This window comes from Rhinichthys klamathensis, unplaced genomic scaffold, assembly GCF_029890125.1.
Source record: "Rhinichthys klamathensis goyatoka isolate OS25496 unplaced genomic scaffold, OSU_Roscu_1.1 h1tg000004l_1, whole genome shotgun sequence".
Classification (NCBI taxonomy): domain Eukaryota; kingdom Metazoa; phylum Chordata; class Actinopteri; order Cypriniformes; family Leuciscidae; genus Rhinichthys; species Rhinichthys klamathensis.
The window spans coordinates 5,640,798-5,666,872 of NW_026606557.1; the positions used below are offsets into that span (position 1 = coordinate 5,640,798).

At 41.3% G+C, this 26,075-nt stretch overlaps 3 protein-coding genes across 4 annotated transcripts in view; 1 reads left to right on the forward strand and 2 right to left on the reverse strand.

Annotated features, from left to right (window-relative positions):
- Nucleotides 1–134: 134 nt before the first annotated feature.
- Nucleotides 135–5,600, reverse strand: shfl (shiftless antiviral inhibitor of ribosomal frameshifting). The gene is made up of 10 exons (XM_056252558.1): nt 5,480–5,600; nt 5,059–5,200; nt 4,853–4,902; nt 3,976–4,014; nt 3,782–3,835; nt 3,634–3,684; nt 3,373–3,528; nt 1,991–2,094; nt 1,691–1,848; nt 135–531 (listed from the first exon to the last, which is right to left on the reverse strand). The coding sequence occupies exons 1-10, from the start codon at nt 5,504–5,506 to the stop codon at nt 320–322; spliced, it is 993 nt and encodes a 330-aa protein (XP_056108533.1). The 5' UTR covers nt 5,507–5,600; the 3' UTR covers nt 135–319.
- A 1,299-nt stretch (nt 5,601–6,899) lies between these two features.
- zmp:0000001048 (retinol dehydrogenase 8) lies at nt 6,900–12,196 on the forward strand. Of its 2 annotated transcripts, none has more exons than XM_056252566.1 (7): nt 6,900–7,018; nt 8,113–8,223; nt 8,500–8,661; nt 10,491–10,670; nt 10,780–10,873; nt 11,438–11,621; nt 11,707–12,196. In XM_056252566.1, exons 2-7 carry the CDS (start codon nt 8,133–8,135, stop codon nt 11,920–11,922), a joined length of 927 nt encoding a protein of 308 aa, XP_056108541.1. In that variant the 5' UTR covers nt 6,900–7,018; nt 8,113–8,132; the 3' UTR covers nt 11,923–12,196. The 2 variants fall into 2 exon arrangements, with proteins under 2 accessions (XP_056108541.1, XP_056108542.1); XM_056252567.1 differs by lacking the exon at nt 6,900–7,018 and adding an exon at nt 7,410–7,469.
- Nucleotides 12,197–13,623: 1,427 nt separating this feature from the next.
- Nucleotides 13,624–26,075, reverse strand: part of notch3 (notch receptor 3) — a 30,808-nt gene continuing 18,356 nt past the window's right edge. Inside the window, exons 12-33 of the mRNA XM_056252120.1 lie at nt 25,922–26,032; nt 25,416–25,608; nt 25,179–25,324; nt 24,712–24,945; nt 24,470–24,622; nt 24,137–24,365; nt 23,847–24,048; nt 23,520–23,676; nt 23,242–23,426; nt 22,976–23,108; nt 22,234–22,488; nt 20,768–20,880; nt 20,112–20,641; nt 19,703–20,029; nt 19,239–19,387; nt 18,907–19,132; nt 18,706–18,796; nt 18,434–18,602; nt 17,986–18,290; nt 17,761–17,908; nt 17,568–17,665; nt 13,624–17,484 (exon numbers count right to left, since the gene is read on the reverse strand). Of these exons, the coding sequence (XP_056108095.1) occupies nt 15,994–17,484; nt 17,568–17,665; nt 17,761–17,908; nt 17,986–18,290; nt 18,434–18,602; nt 18,706–18,796; nt 18,907–19,132; nt 19,239–19,387; nt 19,703–20,029; nt 20,112–20,641; nt 20,768–20,880; nt 22,234–22,488; nt 22,976–23,108; nt 23,242–23,426; nt 23,520–23,676; nt 23,847–24,048; nt 24,137–24,365; nt 24,470–24,622; nt 24,712–24,945; nt 25,179–25,324; nt 25,416–25,608; nt 25,922–26,032 (5,645 nt within the window). The 3' untranslated portion in view covers nt 13,624–15,993. The remainder of the gene's footprint in view (nt 17,485–17,567; nt 17,666–17,760; nt 17,909–17,985; nt 18,291–18,433; nt 18,603–18,705; nt 18,797–18,906; nt 19,133–19,238; nt 19,388–19,702; nt 20,030–20,111; nt 20,642–20,767; nt 20,881–22,233; nt 22,489–22,975; nt 23,109–23,241; nt 23,427–23,519; nt 23,677–23,846; nt 24,049–24,136; nt 24,366–24,469; nt 24,623–24,711; nt 24,946–25,178; nt 25,325–25,415; nt 25,609–25,921; nt 26,033–26,075) is intronic.

Sequence of the window (26,075 nt, forward strand, 5' to 3'; positions counted from 1 at the left end):
ACTGTTAAGTATTTCCGGGTTTGTTGACTTCAATACAGGTTCATCTGTATGGCTGAGAGAACCAAATGCTCACTCTCTCACACACACACAGCTTCACGTTTTGGCAAAATTACTACCTCAAGCTGTGCATTAACTGGTCCATCGTCAATCATTCCTTATTTTGATTGTTTTACCTGAATTGTTTGGTGTGTGTTCATACAGCCTGCAGTGCATGACATATGTCAATATTCAGGCTGCTTACACCTTTGAGTGAATCATTTGAAAGAGCATGTTTGGTTCAAAGCGACGTCAGTCATTCACACTGATTTCCGCTGCTGTCTCAGCTGCTGCTGTCAGAGTCTTCGTCAGACTCTTCCTCAATGTCATCTAGAATGAGCTGGTCGATGCTTTCTATCAGACTGCCCTGACTCAGACAGGTGTTGACGGTGGATCCGCTGCTGATGTGAGCGGGGCTGGGGAACACCACACGTGGCTTTCTGTTCTTCTGTCTGCTGTGCGGGTGAACGCATTCGGTACCAGGCACATGGGGCTCTAGATGAGACAAACATGCAGCTGGTCATACACATGCAGTTCTGCTTAAACACACACACACACACGAGTGCTTAATATTCAAAATCAACATGAAATGGCATTCACAACCCATTTCACTTCCATAACGAGGTCTAAAAGTCTGATAACTTTAACGTAAACCTGTAAATAAATATTTTTTAGGATTCGGAACCATTTTAAACTAAGAAATATTATAATATGAAAATATGATTCTATTTCACAAATATTGTGGCCACCAATTAGTATTTCGTTCCCATGTTTTTGTAACTCGTGGCTAGGTTGTACTAATCGTTTTGATTGAACTAAAACTAGGGAACAAATTATTACAATGTGGTCATGATTTGCTACAAGGACAAACAAAACAAGTGGATAAAACGAGGGAGTGATTTCTTAATTAATGGCCACAATATATAGACTTTTCCCCCTGCATGTCATGTGCGTACATTTGCGATGTTCATCATGTGAGTTCTTTGTGCAGAAGAAAAAATGTTCTTGCTTTCATTGAAGCTCAAGGGTTATTCTCAAACATCTTGACACAAACTTGTGAAGTTCAACAAGTTCAAACTTGTGACGGCCCTCATTGGCTGCCCACGAACAGCGTCTACTTTGACCCACCCTCAACACTGCAGTTGTAGCTGAGGCCTGGAAGAGTTTGGTTCGTGTTGTCGACATGTCGAGAAGACGCTGTTTTCTGTGCTGACAAAGCAAATGCACTTTGCTGCACTTCCAAAGGATGAGGACTCAAATTGATAAGGTTAAACCGACTCCATCGTTACTGTTCTATCACTGTGTATCAAGTGCATGAGGAAGATACGCAGCTGAAATTCAGATATGCTAATTGACATTTGGTTTCCGACGCGCACTGTAAGCGGTCGACCAATCACAACAGACTGGGCCGTCTGACCAATCAGAGCAGAGGAAGCTCTCGGAAAGGGGGGTTTAGAGAGACTGAATTCGAGCAGTTTCAGACACTCTGAGACAAGAGGTAATGATGTGCCATGTACATTATGAGAAAAATAAAGTGTTTTTTTGACCTTGGCTGCATGTAAACGTATTATAGGAGGCCTTCAAAACAAAATTAGGAACGTATAAAATAGCATAAAAGGGACACTGTGCAAGACCTCTAGCGGCATCTTATTACCCATTCGATTATAACAGTCTTCAGCAAGGCAGCTGTGCTGATTTCTTTGTCTAGGCCCAGGTGTCATGCCCCTCCTCCTTGGTGGAAGAATCTTAGAGGGGAAAATGGCTGAGCGACAGCCGTAACAAGGGGAACGTCCATCCATCCGACCAAAACCCCTAACAAAAACATTAAATGTTAATACAATACTCGTCATCATGCAGAAAAAAAAGCATCATCACGTTTAAAATCGATGTTTAAAACTGAAAAAACAAAACAAAAAAACACACACACTTACTATACATAAAGTTAAAGTCTTACTTGAAGGCCCGAGCGCAGTTTGGACAGTTAAACTCTGCTATACCCCACATTTTGTCGGCTGGGACAGGGTCATACTTCTTCTTGCATCGATGACAGCGCGACACCTATAACAAGCCAAGTGCACACCGATAAATGCTAAACATTTTCAATTTTTATTACAATTTAGTTTAGACCATGACATGTCTGAGGTGTGACTGGGAACAGCTGAGGCTGATTTAAAGCTGCAGTCCGTAGCTTTTCCTCTTTGTCGCCATCTCTGTTCGAAATCTGTAACTGCAGTGATTCGCGGAATTATCATCTTTACGTGGGTTGTAAATCGGCATGAAACAGCGCGGATGAACACAGTGCTTTGAGGCGAGTGCTGCTGTCAGTCACCGCGCTGTGTGGATACTGTCATACAGAATCACAGATTCACTTTTTGAAAGTTTGACCAACATAAGAATTTTCATAAGAAAATGTCTTCTGAACAAGTAAGTAAAATCCATTTCTGTTCTGACCAACTAAGGGGGAAAAAGTATTCGACATGATAAGCTTCGTTAGATTTAATCAACGCGATTTACAGCAACCGTGCAAAGTATAGCCTACTTTGTTCTCAAATTGTTCATGTTAACAACATCACATCAGCATTGCGTGACTAATGTTAAATTTAATGTGTTTTATGGTTACCTGTGTAGTTCAGAATTCATATTCTCCATAATAGCAAAACGAGAAAGGCACAACAAAGGAAACTCCATAACTGTGTGAATTAAGAAAACGTACTGTTACACGATTGAACTATTGAAATGTCTTACTTGTTCAGCAGAAAAAAGCCGTCTCTTCTTCCGTTTTGAACCCCTTCAAAACACGGAGTTCACGCACTTTTCAAAAGCACCGCCGATGTTTAAATCCTTGTGTTCGCATGAGACGGTTTCTTTCTCTTTCTCTAGCCACCTTAAATCCGAAGTACGAAGTCTTTTGGGTTTTATAACTGCTGAATCTCCAGTTGACACTGATGATTGTTGTCTGGATCTTTCTGGATGCCATAAGTTTAATTATGTAAAGTGCTGCGCCTGCGAGAAAAGCCTATACATCTAAACATCTCCTCACGCGCAGTATAGCCGGCTAGCCGAAACTCCTTCTTTATGTGTACGGGTGTGACGTAATGACGCAAAGACATGCTCGAATTTCCCGCGGAAACCCACCAGTACCACTGGAATTAAAATCATTATTACAAGCTAACCGTTTTGAATCTAGCTATGGCAAGCAGATAGTTTTGACCACTGGCAGAATATGTTTTTTTTTTATATAATTATTTTGGATTATTTTTAACTTAAAAAAGTTACGGACAGCAGCTTTAACTAAATGTGATTTGAGCTTTTAAGATGCGTTTTCAGACGTCATACCCTTTTCCTCTGAGGCACACGTCGCCACCAGTCCCTGTCACATGACTCGCAGGCAAACTGATGGATGACAGAAGGGATCTGGTTTGCCTGCGCCAGGTCAAACATTCGTTTGTTCTCTTCTGTTAATGGCAGAACCCGTAGACGATCCCCAAGATCCTGCAAGCATGTCTGTGCATGTTAGTTCACACTGTACACCAACACTTTTTTTGGGGTTTAATTCGTACAATTTATAATTTAAGCAAACAATGCACAGAAACTAACCGTTATATCCTTATCATCATCATCGGGTTTTTCCTTCTCCTTTCCCTGAGCCTTAAGTGGAACAGGAGTGATGCGGTAAGACTACAGTGTAACATGATGTTTCATTTGTCCTGTAAATCCACATCCGAATAGGGAAACACCTTCTTACTTGTGCTGATGGTCTTGCACCAGAGGATCCAGATGACTCGGCAGGTTTTTCTTTCTATACATTTTTGATGATCACATCTTGACTATCACCATTATACGATTAAAAACTATAACTGGTACTTTCATTTTCAGAAATCATGTAACAGAACATTTAAGATTGTTTACAGGGCGTTAAGAGATGGTTTGGATTGTTACCTGTTGTTTTTCATCAGCTTTGAGTTTCATAATCACATTCTATATGAGAGCAGAAAATGTGTTAATGAGTAACAGGATTATAAATACAGTGACCCCAGTAAGTATATGAACACTTAAAGGTAGGGTAGGCAATTTTCGGAGAGGCTAGCAATAGCGAGCTAGCTTTGAAAGCATAAGATCCCACCCTCCCTTTAGAGCGTCTCCAAAGCCACGCCTGTACCATCTGACTGCTGAAGATTCATTTTGGCGTTGATGGTGTTGCCATTGAAACAGATAAATTTGAGTCACGAACCGCTCAGAGTATAACGTCACGGGTTTCCAAATTACTGTAGTTATAGTGGGAACGCAGCATAAGCTGGTTGTTTTGGTTCAGGAGGAACTGTAAAAGGCGGCTGCTGTTTCGTTCGCGGTGCTCGTGACTAATGTCTGTCTAACTCATAGCATGAAACACGCTGATGACGAGTGATGTCTGTGTGAGCAGGTGCACGAAAGTGTGGAAATACATACGCTCACAGGCAGGTGGGACATCGTATCGTTGCATTTGGACCGAATGCAATGATTGGACAAACATTTTATGGTCCTACGCCTTCCACAGACGATATATATATATATATGCATACATACATTTAGACCACTTAACCTAGTGATTGCTATCAGGTCGTGAAGAGACTTTAAACCAGCATAACAACCAATGTTTCTGGAACAAATAACCTACCCTGCCTTTAAGTCACATATAAAATGAATGAATTTCGTTGCATTACAAAAACAATCACATTCATGTATTTTAAGTGGTGTCCAAATACTTTTTGCTTCAAAATACACCTACAAACCCTTTCCATAAATGTACATAATGTACCTAATGTCATATGCAGCATACCTTAGCCACAGGGTCATTATTCAAAGCTGACTTGTCTTCCTCGTCCAGCTCTACACATAAAAATGCAGGTAATAAATTAGGTGTGCTGTCGACACAAACTAAAAACACAGAACTAGACATTCTTGCATAATGGCAGAGTGAGTACGGGCAAATACAGTAATACATTTATTAGACATGGTTCTTAAGAGAAAAGGTTTGCACTTTACCCCTGTCATTATCTGCCATTAGGGCGACACACATTGCAACCATACGATGGTTGTTCCCATAGCGTCGCATGAGTAATACAGCCTTGTCAATTTCAACAAGACCATAAAACTTCTCTCTCAGTCGCCTCGTACTTTTTTCCAACTGCATAAGGAGAGAAAACGTATTTACAATTAGGCTACTTATCTTAATTTGAAAGAACAACCACAGGGTGAAAGACTCGTGTCAGTTTCCCTATACGAAGGTGATTATATGCAGGAAAAACATGAAAACGTTTTAACCTATATTATATGCAATATGCACAGAGATTTTAAGGAAGTTGAACTATACTGCACCGTACTTCCTTTAATAGCATTATGTCATATTGTCTCAAATAAAATATCATACGCTTTGTCTTTATTGTCGGAATAATGAATACTGTACCTCTACTTCTTCACGCATTTGACTCATCTCGTTCAGGGTTCGGTTTTCGTATCAATAACAGCGCTAGACCTCTTTTAGTGTTGCACCGTCTCCTTCAGTCTGTTAGTCTGATCACTTTCGGTTTGATCAGACATACCACAACATGACCACTAGAGGCCGCCACAGTCCAGCTGTAAACCGAGCACAAACTAAGAGCACTCTTGACTTTTCATGAAAAGTGTAATACTGAATACAGAACCTTATACTAGTATACTACTTTTACCTTATCTTTCTATGGCAAAAACAGTAAGAGTAGTATGCTATTAGTATGCGGCTCTGAATTCAGCACAAGATTTCGATTAATCATTCACAGTGATTCAAATTCAAATCTTTTGAATCTAAGACTACATCCTCAGTCCTATCATGCCTGTTTAGTATCCTAATTGTAGCAGATTCACTTAATACACTGAATTTTTTTTTAGATCTTAAGTCAAGAATTCAGATAGGACATTTCTGTAATACAGCCACTGGTTTACTAAAAAGAATCATTCTGATTTGCTTACTGATTCACTAATTCAGTTAGCCTAGCTGCGTCCCAGTTCAGAGGCTACATTATTCGGAGGCCGCATTCGAAGGCGGATTGCGTCACATCGGCACAACGAAGACTATCCCAATTTGACAACTCCTTCAAATGCGTCTTTCGTTTCCTGTGAAATGAAGGATACAACAGATGGATCCTTCGCTGCCTTGCCTACCCCAGAATTCATTGCACACCAGAGATCTTCAATAATCCAATTAAACTACTAATAAGCAAAAACGACTTTAGATAAACCATTTTTTCATCATTTAAAACACACAAAAAAATCTCTATATTTCTACTAGGCCTACTGTATTATATTGCATCATTTAAACTTTTATTTCCTATATTATTGTTATATTGCCTCTACTGTGTATAAGTCTGCACTATGTCTATACTTTTCTTCTGCACTGGAAGCTCCTGTCACCACGACAAATTGCTTGTGTGCATAAACATACTTGGCAATAAAACCATAAAACTCATTCTGACACAGAATGGCAGCACAGCTGAAAGGTTTGTTTGAGCTGCGCCCTCTACTGTACAGGAGGAAATTTGCATTTCCTTCAGCCTGAGGCTTATCCATTTCACTTTTGGTGTGAGTGGGCCATGATCTACATTAGCCAAAAATATACCTATTGGTGTGTTTAAAAAAAAATTAAAAACAAAAACGCAAACCCAGCCCAGGTAAGAAAAATGTATGCAAAAGTATACATTACTTTAACATAAAAAAGTAACGCATTTAGTTACTTTTTTCAGGCAATTTGTATCGTATTACTTTTAAAATGAACTTCCAGCAACACTGATTATTATTGGTGTTATTATTATTATTATTATGTTGCTGTACAGTCAATGACTTCAAATCCCAGGGTTCCCTGAACACAAACGCGACCTCTGCAACATGACTGATCACAGACTCAACTCACGCGCTCCGGGTGAAAGGAGAGTTTGTGGATGAGAAGAGCCGGACTGTCAGCAGGACACAGGTCTGTTACTGTAACGTTACTGCAAACAACCTTCGGTTTAGTAGCATTCAGTAAGTAGGCTACACGTCCCAGAACACTTCAAACAGGTTTAGTCTGAAGTTGAACCGCTTGTGTAGCTCATGTTTCTCATGTTTTGTTTTTCACGCACTGCAAATAACTGTCACGGTCATTTTGAATGTTTCATATTAAAACGTGACGAGTTTTATAAAAAATATAACTTGTGCGGTTTTAGATGTGAAATCGCATCACAGCGCTAGTGCATTGTAATTGACCAGTTAAAACGAGCGCTCCAAGTGCTGAGCAAATCCGATTAATTTAAGATTTAATCTGTAGAGCAGAAACCCCTCAGCGTGCTCTACATTTAGTAAGCTGACACTAGGCTATATTTTACAGTTACAGTGTTACTCACTTAAACTAAGCGTTGCATCATTTTGTGGAGTTGCTTGTAAATGTAGGGTAAGTTTATTTATTTTAATAAAAATTTTAATCGATTTTTAATTTTGTCATTTCATATGAATATCAACATTTGTGAGATTTAGTCACCTGAAACAGTTGGTCTTTACGGTTAATTGATCTCATTTTGTGTCCAAGTTTAAGTTTTTGTCTATTTGTTAATGAGGGATTTGTGGACACTTAAAAACGTTGACGTTTGTGAAAACGTACAAGTAGGCCTATACTTGCAGCAGTATAAAACTACTAAACTACTTTACTGAGAGAACACTTCAAAGTGTACTTTCATAAACAAAAAAATGTAGGCCTACTACAAGTATTAAAATAGTAAACTACTAGTAGGTCTATATACTTATAAATTCACTTGTAGTACAGATGAAGTACAAATGAGAAACTTGGTTTACTACTGTTACACTTATAGTAACCTACACTTAAACGTATACTTTTATGTACTAAAAAGTGGGCCAATTTAGTCCAAAGCCGTATTGAAATAGTACACTTACAAGTTTACTACGAGTACATTGATACTAATATACATACTACATAAAGTATACTTAAACATAATACTTCATAAAATTAACTTCAATTATACTTATTTTTTCGTAAGGGAAGTGTATTGCTTTTATTATGATTCCAGACTATAGATCAGCGTTGAGAGAAAGGAATGGGGACACGGAAAGTTTTGGTGACAGGATGCTCCTCTGGAATTGGTTTGGCGGTGGCTGTCCGTCTCGCAAAAGATAGGCGCTTCAAAGGTAAGAAGACTGCATATGAATGTTAAATATAGATTTATCATGATGCCAGTGCATCAGGAAGGAGAATTATAAATATTTGAATTAAAGTTTTATAAAAGTACATATAAACCCTCCGTCAGTCGCTTGTGCGTCTCTTGAGGCCAGTGGTTTACTCGCACAGCTCTTTACTAGCTGGCCTCCGTTACATGTGTACTGTACATTAACTAATGATCAGATAAGTGTTCTGTTATGTAATAATGTTTCTTAAAGTGCTACTATTGATTCTGCTTGAATTAGTTGTGGCCACCATGAGGGACCTGGATAAGAGAGCGGCTCTGGAGACAGCAGCCGGAGTGACACTGAACAGATCCCTGGAGATCCGACAGCTGGATGCCACCTGTGAGGACTCCATCAGAGAGTGTGTCAACGGCTTGTCAGATCGACGAGTGGATGTGTTAGGTGAAATCCACAGTTTCCTTCTCAACAAATATTCCTGAGCAATGCAGCGTTGGAAACAGTAGCTCAGTGTCTTTTGAGTATATGGTCTTTTCCGTTTAGATGATGCAAGATTTACAGCAAAAATAGTTGATCTCCTCATAGCTTATTTTCAAACTAAAGTTTTATGAATTATACCATAATATCAGGATTATTCCTCTTTGATTTGAGTCACTTGTATCACTTGTATCGGCAAGGGTCCTATGATCATTTTCACAGTTTATGTGATCTTTTTTTTTTTACTTGCCAAAGCCTATTTTTTAGGGGTGTAACAATACCCTCATGTCACGATACGATACTATCGCGATACTTTAAGCCAAAATAAAGAAGAGGGTTATATTATAGTTATTACTTCTAAGACATATGGGAACAAGTTAACAAAGAATGTACTGTTCTCTGTACTAAATACAGAGAACATTTTAATACAGAATTATGTTAGACACAGTTACTTGCTCTCTGTCACCAACTACTTATAAATAATGTACTTTTTTTACTGGTAAAATCGGACATTTGGCATTATGGACTCACAAATTCATTATTATACAGTATATTCAACATTAAATATAGTAGTTGAATGTAGTACTGTTACTGAAACTCTGTATACTTTCATTTTTTATTTTTTTTTTCCAGTTCGAAACGCAAAGCGTTCAAAAATGACTATTCCCAATTTTTTTTTAGTTCATACAAAAAATTTACATTCTTTCTTCATTAACTCACCCACATGTCACTTACGCCTCCATTTAAACGTCCGTGTTTACTACAATATGTGCATTTTAAATCTCTCAGGTTTCATAAAAAATAAATCTTCATGTGTGTTTGGAAGATGAACGAAAATCATATAGGTTTTGAAACGACATGAGGGTTAGTACATGATGACAGTATTTACAATTTATTACATATTTATTACCCAAAGGTGAACTATAATTTATAAAGTAAGCACAGTAAGCTGAGTCTTGCGAATCATATCGTTTACATCATGATACGTATTTTGAAATATCGCGATATCTCGATATAACAATGTATCGTTACACCCCTACAATTTTTACTAGATTTGTTGCTGACTAATCATAATCCCGGACTTTAACATTTCAAAAACAATTTAATCAAATTACAATAAAACTTTGTTCTGTCACACACACACACACACACACACACACACACACAGGCGCACACATCTTTGTGGGGACTCTCCATAGGCGTAATGGTTTTTATACTGTACAAACTGTATATTCTGCCCCTATCCCTAAACCTACCCATCACACAAAACTTTCTGCATTTTTACATTTTCAAAAAACATTATTTAGTATGATTTATACGCTGTTTTCCTCATGGGAACCGCTGGCTGGTCCCCACAATGTAGGTGATTTCAGGTTTTACTATACTTGTGGGGACATTTGGTCCCCACAATGTAATATAAACATGAACACACACACACACACACACACACACACACACACACGTACGTGTGGTGTACCTACTGAACCTTTGTTTTAAAGGGAAATTCTGTCATTGTTTACTCATCCTCATGTCGTTCCAAACCTTAATGATTTATTTTTCTTCTGTAGATGATACTTTGAAGAATGTTGGTAACCAAAGAGTTTTGGTTTCTATTGACTTCCATCCAAAAATATCTTCTTTTATGTTCCACAGGTTTGAAATGACACGAGGGTGAGTAAATGATGACAGATTTCTTTACTTTTGGCTGAACTATCCCTTTAAACTACACACTGCAAAATGCTTTGAACAATCGTCCACATCCTGCTTGATTGAGACTCAACCGCTCTGTTTTGTAGTGAATAATGCCGGTGTGGGCATGATCGGTCCTTTGGAGTGCCAGAGTGTAAGTGCTATGCAGGAACTCTTCAACACTAACTTCTTTGGCCTGGTGAGACTGGTGAAGGAATTGCTGCCTGATATGAAGCGACATCAGAGTGGACACATCGTAGTGATGAGCAGCGTCCTGGGAATCCAAGGTAATACCACATATCTCAGTTATTATAAGCAGTACACATGTTAAATGCACATGTTTTACCTTTACTGTACACTGTTATTTTCAGAGTGCTCTTTTTTTTTTTTTTTTAGGACTACTTTTCAATGATATATATGCTGCCTCCAAATTTGCTGTTGAAGGTTTTTGTGAGAGTGTTGCTGTGCAAGCTATGAAGTTCAATGTCAAGTGAGTACACAGAAATAGTTCTGAGTTAACTAGACCAAATCAGAGACAAAAACCCCCCCCCAACATTATTTGTGGATAATATTTGTCAGAAAATATGGAAAAAAATTCTTACGTTTATAACACTAGTGTGCTTTAATAGGAAAAAAATTGTTAAGTTTATCACACTAGTGTGCTTTAATATTTAACCAGGAAGCTTGTTTTGAAATGCTTTTATATTGTACAAAATGGAACAAAGTCACACTTTTGGTGAACGAACGGACTACAAAAAGTAGCTTATAAATCTCACGCCATGCTATATTATCACCAAATATTGGATTCAAAGTTGTTTTCTTTCAATTAAGACAGGTTTCGTATTTATTTTTGAAACTGCTTGACATTTTCGGGCAAAAGAAATCCTCTCTGGGTCAAAATGACCCGAACACAACATAAGGGTTAAAACAATCACAGCATGCCGGGAATGCATTGTAGGGTTGAATACACTACACAATACACATGGTTACTTAATTTTTATAGATGTAAAAACATTCATGCATTGTAAGTGTGACTTATATGCAACTCCCACAGGATGACTTTAGTGGAGCCAGGCCCAGTTGTAACTGAGTTTGAGAAGAAAGTGTATGAGGAGGCAGAGAAGATGGACCTGTCAGAGGCTGATGAAGAGACAGCTCAAATCTTCCGTCAGATCTACCTGCCATACTCGCGCGCAGTTTTTCATTCGATCGGGCAGACACCTAAAGAGGTGGCAGAGGTGAGAGTGTGGATGGGCTGTCCTTTTAGTAGTTGAGGCTCCCTGTTCTTAAATGAGTGACATGAAAATGTCTCATTGCTTACAGCAAACTTTCCAGCTGATTGTGTCCAAGAATCCTCCATTTCGTCATCAGACCAACCGTCTGTACATGCCACTGACTGCCATGAAGCACGCTGACCCCACAGGGCGACTACCCATAGACGCGTTCTATAAAATGATCTTCCAGCATGACCGCGTGTTCAATGCTAGTCTGAGTATTATGCGCTTCCTACACAGGAGAATGGGTCAAGGTGTTGCCTAAAGATCCCTGAGGAGAGAGGATTCTGATCCACTTTACAGCTGTAGCATTTTAGTAACAAAAAAACGGCCAGTTCTGATAGGTCTCGGGAATTTTGCTCAATGCAAAATCATAAAATGCAACAAGCCATAGTTAGCATAGCAATCATTTTTGAGGCTGTGATTGGTCGCCACTTGATGTCCACTGTAAAATCTGGATCTTGCAGCGTTGTTCTAACTTTAACCTCAAGACAAAAGTGATAACAATGATCAAACACATAATGTTTAGTTAGAAAATGCTGTGTATAACAGAGTCACTCTCCTGGTTTCACAGAGAGGTTTAAGATAGTCCCAGACTAAAATGCACGTTTAAAATGCTGTTTTAAGCAACTTGCACTGAGATATCTTAAAACACGTCAGTGCCATTGTTTTGTCTCAAGATTAACACCAGTAATGTTTTTTCTAAAGCACATTTATAAAAGCTACTTAAATGTGCTAATTGAACTAAAGCTTAATCTAAACCCTGTCTGTGAAACCGGGCCAATATTTTCAAATGTTTTAAGTAGCTCATGAAATAAAACATGAAAAACGTTAATCAATGAATGTTGTTAAAGAGATTGAAAGTATTTAAATGTTTTGGAATAGGCTTCTCCTGTGCAGGGTATAGAGGACAGATATTGTGATGTAATAATGATTCAACACAGCAGCACTGCTCAAGCTCAATTGGGGATTCAATTCATATGGCACATATATATAAATTAGTGCTGTAGTTGTAGTTGTTCTTTTATTAAAAAAAGTCACTCACCACCTTTGAATGCAGGTTATTTATGTGGCTAAATTAATCTCAATTATTGAGTAGATTGGGTCCATTATGTGGTTGACTAGCAATGGACAACACTTGCAAACACACACAACTGAATATCACGGTCGATGTCAGATTTTGTCTGCGTCCGAAATCGCATACTCTCTTGAGTAGGTACTTATTTTGAATAAATAGTTACTTCACGACCGCAAAAAGTATGTTCTATATAACCTGGACACACTACATTCGCCATGTTGTCATTATCATGTGAACTACGAGCATCAGTTGAGTCGCTTCACCTCCATTCATAAATCCTCTCCCGTGGCCTGATGGGATAGTAAAGTGTTCATCGTATGCACACTTCAGAATCTCACTGGAAGTAGTAGGTCATCCGGGTACTTTTTGCTACTCTTATGAAAACTGTGAATTCGGACATACTTCTTTTGACACATACTGTTTCGCCTACTATATAGTAGGGAAGTGTGTGATTGCGGATGCAGCCAGTGTGTCTATTTTCATTATAAGCATCGTGAAGTAGGCCTAGATGTTTTGGGTTGATATTTGACAAAAAGTGTTCAGTAAGTTCATAAGTAACTATGACTAGTGGTAAAAAAAAAAGTTCATTTCCCACATTGAGAGGACAATGTACAGTAAAGTAGTTGATTATCACAAAGTAAATGACTGTTATTGTTAAAAGTCTGTTGCGTTAATGATCGATTGACTGTAGCCTACATTATCTTCTTTCTTATTCCAAACTTTACCTCTTAAATACACTTCTTTAGCTCTGGAGGAAATTGGTAGCTATACATACATCCGCATGTTTCAAGTTGGACCCGCAGCTCATGGCTGTATTTTTAAGCGATCTGGATTTAGTATGCATGGAAATGTGAATGCGTTGAGAGAAAGAATAAGACATTAGTGGAATGTAGTTTCTACTGCTTTATTAGAAGTAACATATTTTACAACTTTGTAGAAAGAAACTGTGAAAAGCTGTTTATATACAATGATTTTAAACTACTTTTAAACAAGTATAGGAAATTAATAATGACGATAGAAAATATCTATGGCTGTTCTAGTTATACCAATATAGTCACGTCCTCACCTTAATAATGCTAATAAAAAAGTACATTTACTTTTTGTTCTTTTTTAGTACATAATCATTTTAGAAACATAAGACTTCTCATAAACAAGTAGACCTAAAAAAAGGTGAAACATATTTACAGGTACTGGAATTTCAAAAATATCATGAGAAGTGAAAGGTTATGAACAAAAGGAAGACTTATGCTTGATAAGCTAAGCTTAGTAGTACTTATGTAGAAGAACAAAGAGGTCCAGAATGTGCTCCAAAACCACCTCAAGTCTTGAAATGTGGTACATGAAGATTTAACAGTTTCATACACCGTATTTGTGCCAGATATTTGTCAAACCCATATGCTATGTATACATAACATAGTTTAGTGAAATGGACACTTTTCTGTTGGCAATAGCAAGACAAATTGGAAAACACATGTGAGTGTCGCCAAATGCAGATCTTGCAGTTGGGAATGTTATTGGGGATGAACATACGAACATGTTGCAGAAAGCCAGGGGCATCACTACATAGTAGCGTTTCCCGTCTCACGCCTTCTGACCAGAAACGACAGATGTCATCGTCTAGGCTCATGGGGTGGGAACTGCTAAAGATGCAGACAACACTGCATGCTATATAACACCTCCCTGAGGAGTGACAGAGCACTAGCAGACCATTAGCAACCCCGTTAGCCCTGTACCCAACACACAACACATATGCTCACAACCCAAACCAAAAGGAGCTCGAATATGATTAGACCACATGGAAATGCTGGACCTGAGGGATCAAATTACATCAAAATAAATCAACCACACTGCCTTGGCTTCGTAAGGCCCCAGAGGAAGACTTTCTAGTGGCCAAATGTCAGCTGCAGCTGTTCAGTACTGAAATGAAGTGCTCGTGAGGGACCAGGAACGCGATGAGATCAGTTCCGCAGCGGTCAGCGGCTCCACGAGCGCCGGCTGGTGGGGTCCGATCAGGAATGTTCGCGGAAAGGAAGTTGAGTGTCACCGAAGAAGTGACGCAGAGCAGCAGCCTAATAACACAGCTTAATACATCAATGTTCCACAATTAACTGTGGTTCCAAAAATGTGGTTATAAAAAGAAAACAAATGTACACAAGGCAAGACTATAAGGCAGTGACTGGCAGGGATTCTGAGAGGGAGCTGGTAGAGCATTGGCCAGCTCAGGCCTTTGTAAGTCGGTGAGGTCACTGAAGAAACTATGTTCAGTAAAATCATTTCCACTGATACAACACAACACTGAAAACATTCTAAACACTGGCCTGTTTTCGGGAGGCGCTTTTATGCACTGTCGCTATAAATGCTGAACTAGGATTTCAGGGTTTTCTTACCATCTCTCTCTCAAGATTTTCCCCTTGAAGTGCTTCACAGATGCCCCTCTACATTCATACAAATACTTTTACAACATGTATAAAATCATTTTAAATCAGAATATTTCACTTGTGTTGGTCTCTATATAGCTCTGTTTTCATGTGCCAATCTGTTTCTGACTGCTAGACTAAATAAATATCACTAAAATTTGTAAAACTTCTAATCTCATTGTATGTGTGTGTCACTCAAAAGCCCGGTTTATAAATTCGGAATGTACCAATTGCTGTTGATAAAACCAGGGGCGGAACAGGCGAGCTAAGCAATCATGAGCTGCTCCTCTTGTAACAGTAGCAACATGGAACCTGAGACCTCCTCACGAGTCCCATGTAAAACATTGGAAGTAGTAAGGCATTTGTTATGGGGGTCACTAAAAACAACAGAGACAGAAAGAGGGCCGAAACACCCACAAGGCAGTTTGGAAAACATAAGACAATAAATAAAAAGAAAGGAATTTCCTTCAACATTTCACTTTTCTCTCAATCTATTTTTTTTTTTATAAAGTTTGTTAGTTTCAGGAGTGTCCCCAAGTCTTTGAAATGAAAGACGTGGTATTCTTCATATACTTTTTTTTTTTTATAATTAAAAACAAGTCCATCTGTGACAAAACGTCTTACTTCATTAAATTGTCTTCTTTTTAAGACAACACATTTCCCTTTAACTTTCTTTCTGCAGACACCAGCAGACGGTCTCTTCTTGACGCAAAGCAGTCAATCCTAATCCAATTAAAATCTTGGAAATGGGCTGACAGGTAAGTAAAAAAACAAGCCCTAGAGTGACGCTGGTCAACTCTACTCTCTCAAAGTCACAAACATTTAAGGTAGGTTGAGCTGTTCAAGCAAACACCTGCATCTTCCCATTGGACTCCTGGACATGGGAAATCTGGGTTTGAGCAGAAGCCGTGACGGCCGGGCTCGGGGTGGAGTCAGACCAATCAGACACACAGTGAGGGGAAGGGCTAGACCAGGCCTCTGGAGACTCTGGAGAAGGGGTCAGGTAAGGATGTTCACTGGGCACATGCAAGTAATGCTTGGGCGTCGCATCCATGGCAGAGGTGTAGCTGTGCTGGGAGGGCGGAGTGGGGTAATCCTCCGGGCCTGCGGTGCTGCCGCTCCCCTGTGCTGGGGGTGCCTGAGTCGAGATAGCCTGTGCTTGCGAGGCCTGAGGGGATGCTGTGGCCTGCGGAGGCTGAGCCTGCGGCTGCTGTGACTGGTAGAAGGCTGGAGGAGGCTGTGCCTGCTGTGGTGTCGGGGGAGTGGAGGAGCCCATGCGGGTGAGGTTGGGGTTGGTAAGGGCGTGGCTGTGAAGTTGCTGCGGTTGCTGCTCTGCAATGGGCGTCAGTTTGACCGGGCTAATAGAGGGCGTGTTGGAGACGGGTGTTGGCTGCAGGATGGGCTGCTGGGCATTACGGAAAACCTGCTGCTGGTGCAAGAGCATGCTGGTTTGCTGCAGGGTTGGTGTCTGAGGGTGCATGCCTGCTTGGCTACTTGCTGGATGCACCAGGTTGACCATGGGCTGACTGCACTGAGAAGATGGAGTCATGCGGCTGTGCCAGTCAAACGGGACGCTTACTGGACTTACCATGCCCATGTTGAGGCTCATCTGGCCGGCATTCAGCACGTAGTTGTGGGGGCCTTGGTTGATGCTGCCTCCTTGCATGGCCACACGCCCCTGCATCGAGAGCCCTCCGTCACCCAGGTCGCTCAGCTGTGCCAGGGAGACTGCAAAAGGGCTGGTGCCATCCAGGATACTGCTGTGCACCATGGGAGTGGAAGGAACAGACATGGAGGAGTGGAAAAGGCCAGGAGTGGGCATGGCGGCCGGTGAGGTTGGATTGGTGATGTAGCCGGCATTGTTGGCGCCTCCGCGCGGCGAATCCAGCGAGTCAACGGGGGAAAGCGTGACAGAGCTCTCCAGCAAAGCACTCTGCATGTCTAGCGTCAGCCGTTTGTTGCGGCTTTTGGCTGAATCTTTCAGACTGGCAGCATGCTGCCCAACCATCCCTTTAGCCCCTGGGCGACGGTTCTTCTTACCCTGAGGGGTGCTTTTCAGCCCTTGAAGGAAGTTGCTGGGAGGGCACATGAGTGGTGAGAGCGTATGGCTACCAGACAGGTGGTGACCTGCCCCTGCATGGCCCTGCGGACTTCTCACAGTGTTATATTCATCCAGCAGCTGTACGATGTCGTGGTGCATGCGCTCCTGGGCAATATCTCGAGGGAGCCTGTCCATGTGATCTGTTATCTCCCTGTTGGCAAAGTGAGCCAACAACATCTTCACTGCCTCACAGCTTCCTTCCCTGGCAGCCAAGAATAGTGGAGTCTCCTCCTGAAGATCATAAATGGATTCAAAAATTAAAAACATGGCTGAGATAAAGCCTTCAAAACCCTCAAAAGTATATAATCGCATACCTTGAGGTCCTGCATATCTTTATTGGCACCATTCTTCAACAAGGCAACTGTAGCTTCAACATTATTGACTGCTGCTGCCCAGTGCAAAGCTGACTTTCCTGTGGAGAGAAAAAAAATCATAATATGAAACCATCAGAAAAAATGAGACTTCACATCTGAAGCATAAATATGTTTCTTTTTCTTTTGTGCTTACCTATTTCATCAACAGCATTGACATCAGCATGGCAGGTGATCAACTCTTCCACCATGCCCTCTACTGCCAGACGGGCAGCAAGGATCAGAGCAGTGGACCCATCATACATGCGTGAGTCTAGGTCTGTGGCGCGGTTCCTGATCAGAATCTGAAGATGCAAGAATATGTGATACATTAGCACTGATTTTGTTTCAATAGTCCATGTTTAAACATTTGTTCATTTACCTGGAAAACCCCCTGAGCATCAGCTGCTACAGCTGCATGCAGAGGTGAGCGGCCTGTGTTATCCTGTGCATTTGCATCAGCCCCAGCATCCAAGAGTCTTTTAGCTGCGTCAGCTCTGGCGTAGCGTGCAGCCAGGTGCAGAGCAGTCTCTCCAGTGCGGTCGGTCTGAGCTGCGAGCGATGCTCCTTGGTAAATGAGATCGGATATGATGTTGGCTGAGCATTCTTCCGAGTCATCATCTTCAGTCACTTCGGGCTCCAGCCCACCTCCACAGAAGGATGCCAGCATCAGGGGTGTGAAGCCATCTATATGAAATAATAGTGTGTAAATGTTTTGAATCAATTTGTAATTCTTGTATCTGAAGTTAATCTATGCAGGGCTGCTGATAAGGGGGTACACACTGGACGCAAACAAGGACTAAGAAAGTAGACAGTCAAACATATCATACCAGGCCCTCGGACATTGACGTCCATGCAGTCGCTGTCAAACTCTCCCTGTGGAGGTGTGAGAGCCATGGAAGGTGGCATACGGATATCTGCCGCTGCCAAGTGATGCTGTGTCCACTGTCTGCTGTCAACTGCATCCTCACCATCTGACAGAATGCTGGGCTCTTCCACCTGCTCATAAAAAAAGCGGATATAATTAAGGCTGTTCATTCACATATGTAACTGTTTCACTGATGCATACACATCGAAAGAGGAATGATAAATGGTCAATCACCTTAAGTCTTTTAGCCTCAGGGCAGTCTGTGTCTATCCACTGGTCACTGTGATCAGCCAAAAGAGACTCTTCCACTGTTTTTGGCATGTGTCTGCAAAGAGTCATAAATGCTAATTAGTGCCTATGAAAGGGATATTTTGATGAAGTATACTGACATATTTTGATGAAGTATTCTGCTTTGATACTGCATGAGCGACTCACTTCATGCCCAGGGAGTCTTGGCCCACAGGTTCTCTGCGGTTCTTGTTACTGCTCGTTTCCTTCTTGAGGAAGAAGCCCTCAGGGAACCAGAGTGTGCTGTGCTCACGTTTGCGACGGGCAATCAACATGCCCGCCATCAAGATTACCAACAAGAACAGAGAAGCCACCCCTACTAGCAGTAGCTTACCCCATTCAGGAATCTTATCAGTTTCTTCAATTGTTACACCTGAAAGAGAATTGGTAAATGATCATAAAATTGTCAAAGGTAGCCAGCTGGACCAATGAGGCCTATGTAAGGCTTCAGTTAAGTTGGTGTAAGTGTAGATACTTACTGCGTACTTCTTTGAGGGGGTATGGAAAACGCAACATCTCACAAGCCTGCAGAGCACCCAGATATTCAGCAGCGCTGTTAGCATTGCGGAAGCAGTCATCCGAGCCCTGGGAGCATAGCCTGTTGTCTATCTCCAAGTATACAACGGACCTTCAGAGGAGCCAAAGAGTATTTGTAAAGGTACACTCACATTAGCAAAACGTTGGCAAAATTTTGCAGGCAAAGAAGGTCCATTTTCAATATTTTACCGATGCATGAAGCACCACTTACTCAAAGCTCACTTCCAAAATAAGCAGCTTTATTACTGGTCAACACAGCAAAAAACTTCAAAACTAAAAAAAAAATCTTGCATTCAAAATTCATAATCTCATGGGGTCCTATTGCGGTGACTGCAATTTGCCTGCGAAATTTCGCCGTACAAAGGTAAATGAAATTGCACCGTTCACTATAGTAACCCCAACTTACCCAATGACCTCCTGCTGAGGATGAAGTTCTCGTTTAATGCGTGTCTCACGCCCTGTATAGGGTCGGATCATGTATTCTCCATTCTGATCAAGGCGGAAACGCAATGTGGTGCGGAGGATTGCACTTAGTTTCTGCAGGAAAGCAGTTTGTGTCCTTAGCAGCTCATCTGGAGGCAGCAGGACTACAATAACCAGCACATCTTCCGCAAGATCTTCTGGAATCTTCCCTGCACAATCCAGTCCATCCCAGCCACACTCTTCAGTATTGCAGCCTTGATCACAGAGCCCATCTGCGTAATGGTCGGTACAGTATGTCTCATAGATGGGGCTGAATGAAGAGAGACCGTATTAGAGAAAGACCATCATAAACAGTCCTATGATTCATGATACAAAAATAGTACAGGACTTACTTGCAGACTTTCTCTTTGTTCTTGCAGTCAAAGTTATCGTACAGGCACTCTGCATTGTCGCAGAACTCATCACACTGGCTGTTGTTGAAGAGCCGCCAGCAGCGAGGGTCTGTGCAGCGTGCCCAAGGGTTCACAGCAAGAGAGCAGTCACCTCCATCCCAGCGGCAGGCGAACGAATTACATTCTTTGTCACACACACCGTCATTGGCCTTGCCGTGACAATCAGCAATAGGGCACTGAGGAGTAAGAGGTGCCAGAAGCCTGGCTTCCTGTTCGCATCGTTTGCCTGACCAGCCATTGATGCACTGGCAGTGGAAAAAAGGGAAGCCGATTTCCTCTGTACACAAGCCTCCATTTCGACAGGGCTTGAAGGAGCAGCCCTCACTGCTGCGGTGCTGACACAGTGCCCCGCCAAATCCCAGAATACAGGTGCAACGTGCACCTCGTGAGGTAAGAGTACAGCTGCCACCGTTGTAGCAAGGCAGCTCTTTGCAGTTCATGCTCCTCTCACAGTTAGCACCTGCATACCCCTGAGAAAGAGACAATGAGGAGTTAAGTAGTTGCTATTGAATTTTAATACAGTACAGTTAAGATGGAAACACAAGATCATAATGCTATAGTTGATACATTATGTCATATAAGGCCTGGATACTCACAAGCTGACAGGTGCAAGTGTATCCCAGCGGTGAGTTGCCGGTCAAAGAGCACACTCCTCCGTTCATACAGGGCTGAGACTCGCACACACTGAATCTATTCTGACACCCTCGTCCTGAAGACAAAATTAAAGGGCATATTGCAGGTTAGAGGACCCAACGAGTCAATGTATAGAAAAATAATGTAGGAACTAGATTTTCTTTAAAATATACTTATAAATACGCTGCAGAAGCTTCTGGAGTCGTTTTTGTGAGAAAATTTTACTTCCGCGTCTGAAAATGGGCGTGGCGGGCGTGACATAACGGGCGGGAGAGCGGTTGATTCAAACAACAGGAAAACAATGGATCGCAATGACATTTCGGACGCTGAGGAAGTACTTACTCGTTTGACGGACGACAGCCATACAATTATGAGCCTGCTATGGTGCCAAGAGAGCAGGGACAGGCCAGGACTAATGTCAGACAGAATGAGTTGTGGTGTGAGAACCAGTGGAGAACAGGACAGGTGTCTTGGTGAGAGACGTGCTTATAGATATACACGTTCGCTAACGATATACACTGTGCTCACAATATTGTACAGATTATTACCATCGTATATCAGGCCAGCACACATTCGTATTTTTAGGGTAGATTTATACTATTAAATGTATAAAAACTGTACTTGAGTATATTTCTATTGTACTAAATATTAATACATATTTTTCACCTGGGTTATAACATAAATAGAAAATTAAAGATTTGAATATTTAAACAACCTGAGTAATTTTGTTTTTCAATTACAAGTTGCCTCTATTTAGGGCATGACTACCTATATCACACTATTTCATGCCATTGGTATTAGACGATCAATATTTTTGCTTCGGCATCCCATTTCGAACTCCCATGATAATCCTCCGATCTGAAGTGAACGCTACACACGACCGCGTTTCTCGAAGCCGATGCGGAAGAGAAATCCCGTCTCTTCACCTGCACAAACCGCACCAGGCACGAAAGATATACAACAACACCGTCCCTTTTCTTGTTATGGAAACCTGTGGACTCGATGTCCTGACAGACCGGAGTTTTTGCAACCTCCACAAACAATAATTTACCATGACGATGATAAATTAAAATACAAAAACTACCGAAAACACACTGACTCACGGCCGCTCTCACTGAATGCCAGCCTACTCTGCACTGAGCCGAGGCTGAGGCTCCCTAGCGTTACGTAAAATGACGCGATTTTGAAAAAAAAGCCGTTTTTACGAGCAGTCCAAGAAACGCTCACTTTATCTACTAAATTAGTGCCCTTATGTCGTTTTAAAACATTTTAAATCCTGCATTAACTTTTCATATGGTATTTTCATACAAGGTTATATATTAATTTAGATTTTTTTTTTACCTGCAATATGCTCTTTAAGTTAGTATTTAGACACAATCTTTCATATGTACCTCACAGACTCATTTTTCAGTTTTCAGACATCCCTCACCTGTGAAGCCTGGCTTGCACACACACTGGTAGTCATTGGGCAACTGTATGCAGTCCAAGCTGTTGGAGGGGTTGCAGGGATTGGAAAGGCACTCGTTGATGTCTCCCTCACAGCGTTCTCCAGTGAAGCCTGGAGGGCAGTTACATCTGTACCCTCCAACCCTGTCCACACATGTGCCGTTATTTTGACACTTGGCTATCCCTCGGGGCCATGAGGGAATTGCGCAGTCATCCTCATTTATCTCACAGAGGACCCCTAAGAAAATGTCATAATGAAAACATTAGAGTGACAATATTCCAACCTATATATAACCTATGTACACTACCATTTAAAAGTTTGCGGACAGCAAGATTTTTTCTTTAAAAAAAAAGAAAAAAGAAAAGAATACTGTTTTTAAATACGGCTTTCAACATTGATAATAATTACTAGATCAGAAAATCATCATTTTAATTAATACTTAAGGATCATGTGATACTGAAGACTGGAGTAATGATGCTGAAAATTCAGCTTAGATCACGGTAATAAATTACACTCTAAAATATTAAAACAGAAAAGTTATTTTACATTGTAATAACAATATTACTGATTTACTGTATTTTTGATCAAATACATGCAGAGACTTCTTTCAAAAACATAAAAAAATCTTACTGACCCCAAACTTTTGATGGTAGTTTATGTTTTGATTTTCGCACTTAAGGCTAAAAGACAATTTTTCACCATAGTTTTAGAATTTTGAACTTACCTAGTGTTCCTGGAGGGCAGGAGCAGATGTAATGTCCCACCAGGTCAATGCAGGTTCCTCCATTTTGACATGGGTGAGACTGACACTCATTGGCCTCTGTCTCGCAGTTGCTCCCCTCATAACCAGGCATACACTGGAGTAAAAACAGGTCAGTTCAACATCTGTTCTGAAATATCTTCAGTTCTTCATATTCTGTAGTTAATTGGTCCTTGTACCAGTATGAATAATAGTATATGCTATTTTGTACCAGTGGTAAGATGACTTACATCACAGGTGAATCCTCCCATGTAGCTCCTGCAGGTGGCGCCATTGAGGCAAGGTTTGTCCTCACAGTGGTCAAACTGGGAATCACAGTAACTGCCTGTGTAGTCTGCGGGACATTTGCAGTAGTGTGTGTTGCCAGTATTGACACAGTGTCCACCATAGTGGCAAAGCTCATCTGTCTGGAGACCTGTGCAAGAGAGAGAGTGTGTGGACCGTTAACAAGGAGAAGATCATAGTGAAATTGAATCCATAAAAGAAATTCACTTCTATTTCTATATACCTCTCTGTCTGGCTGCAATTTCACAGGACACTCCTGGGATGTCACAATAACGACCTGACCAGCCACCCAAACAGTCACATGTGAAGGAGGCATCTTTCTGTCTGCAGCGACCCCCATTCTTGCATGGGTTAGAAGGCCTGCACCAATCAACTGGATACTAAAAGAGAGATGAAAAAATTCATTTTAATCTGTAATTTATTTTCATTGGTTCCATTCTATCCTTGATTTCATTTCTTTATTATTTGTTTTATTCTAATATTTATTATTTTAAGTAATATAAAAATGTTGTGAGCATGTTGAATTTATAGCAAAATGTTGGACTAATACCTGGCAACGGGGGCCAGTGTAACCTTTCGGACATGAGCAGCGATATGACTCCAGGGCATCTTGACAAACTCCTCCATTAAGGCACGGTTGAGAGTTACACTCGTTCACCTCGTACTGGCAGTAATCTCCAGTGAATCCTGAGCGGCAAGTGCATTTGAAGCCGTTGATCCCATCAGTGCAGGTTCCTCCATTAAAACAGGAGCTAAAACAAAAGGGGAGATGATTTGTTTACAAGCTACTATTGGCTACAGCGTTTCTTTTATAAGCTATGAGCGTCTTCATGGTCTCACCTTTCAGTGCAGTCTGCTATGTTGGTCTCACAGAAAAGGCCTGTGAAACCTGGTTTGCAGGTACATGTGTAGCTGTTGACGTAGTCGGTGCAAGTGCCTCCGTTCTTGCAGGGACCGCTCTGACACTCATTCACCTCGGCAGCACAGCGTGCCCCGGTGAAGCCTGGCAGACAGCTGCAACGGTATGAGTTCACTCCATCTGTACAGGATCCTCCATTCAGACAGGGGTCTGACAAAATTTGAGAACACCATTAGACCACGCCAAAGAAAGATTTGACTGCTTTATTTGCAAGATCTGCAATAAAAACCTGGTTTATGTTCCATTTGACTCACTTGGTGAACAGTCATTGATATCAGTTTCACAGTTGGGACCAGTGTAGCCAGCACGGCAGGAGCACACGTAGCCACCCAAAGTATTTGTACAGGTCCCGCGGTTCTTACATGGGTTAGAGGTGCATTCATTTATGTCATTGTTACACAACTGACCTGTGGTGTGAAGGACACTCAGAGTTAAGACATGCTTCAGGAAACTCAATTCTTATAGACTTGAATCAGAATGCGTTTTAGAAACTTACCCTGCCACCCAGGTTGGCAGTTACAGTGGTAGTCCAGGTAGTCGGGTGTGTTAACACAGGAAGCATGGTTGGCACAAGGGTTGGGAGAGCAAGGTGTAAGCAGTTCTGCACAGGTGGGACCACTATAAGGTGGCTTACAGAGACAGGTGAAACTGGCGACTCCATCCACACAGGTGCCTTGATTTAGACACGGGCTGGAGGCACACTCGTTGATGTTCACCTGACATAAGTTACCTGAGGATGGGAGTGAAAGACAGCTGTCAGAATGTAGCTATTGGCAAAAGCAGTGCAATTCTTAAGAACTGGAATTCCCTTATTAGGGAAACATTACACCCTTTTCAGCAGTAGAGTTTGAAAATAAAATATGAGAGGGCAGTCTGTTCTTCCCGGTACAACAATGTGTAATAAAATCTCTTTTTGTTGTTATTATTGTAAAACACATACTGAGCTAATGTAACATATCTCACCTCTAAAACCCTGCCGACACTTGCAGGTGAAACCATTGAGCTGGTCGAAACAGGTGCCTGCATTCTGGCAGGGGCTGGGTAAACAATCGTTTCGGTCTAGGTCACAGTTCTTACCCACCCATCCAGGCTCACAGTCACACCGATAGCTGCAGGAGCAATACAAACAAGAGTCACAGTCAAAACAAGTCCCCATTTATTTACTTCCTGCTGGTTTTAAAGTTTGTAATGGAGCTGTACCCATTAGGGTCATCCCTGCAGGTCCCGTGCAAACATGGGCTGCTGGCACACTCATCCACTTGTGAATAGCAGAATGGGTCGTGGAAACCTTCAGGGCACTGGCAGTGGAAGCCGTTCTCATCATCTACGCAGGTCCCTCCGTTGCGACAAGGGTTCGACTGGCACTCATCAATCTCGTCTTTACATTGAGATCCTGAAAGGGATGGACATTTTTAATGAGGTTACAGTAACATTTTTTATACCGTGTCCTTGTTACACATTTTATATGTCCTTACTATTAGTAAGATCAGTAAATTATACATAATTACAAGCAACTAACCCTAACCGTGTAGTGAGCATGTTGTTCATTAATATTACTCAGTACTTAACTGTTTAATTACACAGCAACAAGGACAGCGTAGAATAAAGTTTAACCGAGGTTTCTCTTCTGTTTCTTTCTTAATTTGCAAATTCAAGGGGGTGTTTAAAATGTATAAGAAGCAGGGGAAGATCTCTCCCTGTCTCACCGGTAAAGCCAGGTTTGCAGACACATTCATAGCGGTTTATGCCATCTTTGCAGATTCCGTAGTCACATGGGTTGCTAGCACAGTCGTCAAAGTTGATTTCACAGTTGGTACCTGTGTGGGAAGCCAAAACCTTCTTTAACATGAAACAGAAAAC

Coding starts and splice junctions, on each gene's coding strand:
- shfl (XM_056252558.1), bottom strand. CDS start 5,506: ATGAGTCAAATGCGTGAAGAAGTAGAG. Junction 3,529..3,633: donor ATGATGATAAGGATATAACG/GTTAGTTTCTGT, acceptor ACATGCTTGCAG/GATCTTGGGGATCGTCTACG. Junction 2,095..3,372: donor GTGTGCCTCAGAGGAAAAGG/GTATGACGTCTG, acceptor GGCTTGTTATAG/GTGTCGCGCTGTCATCGATG.
- zmp:0000001048 (XM_056252566.1), top strand. CDS start 8,133: ATGGGGACACGGAAAGTTTTGGTGACAGGATGCTCCTCTGGAATTGGT. Junction 8,224..8,499: donor AAAAGATAGGCGCTTCAAAG/GTAAGAAGACTG, acceptor TGCTTGAATTAG/TTGTGGCCACCATGAGGGAC. Junction 10,671..10,779: donor CAGCGTCCTGGGAATCCAAG/GTAATACCACAT, acceptor TTTTTTTTTTAG/GACTACTTTTCAATGATATA.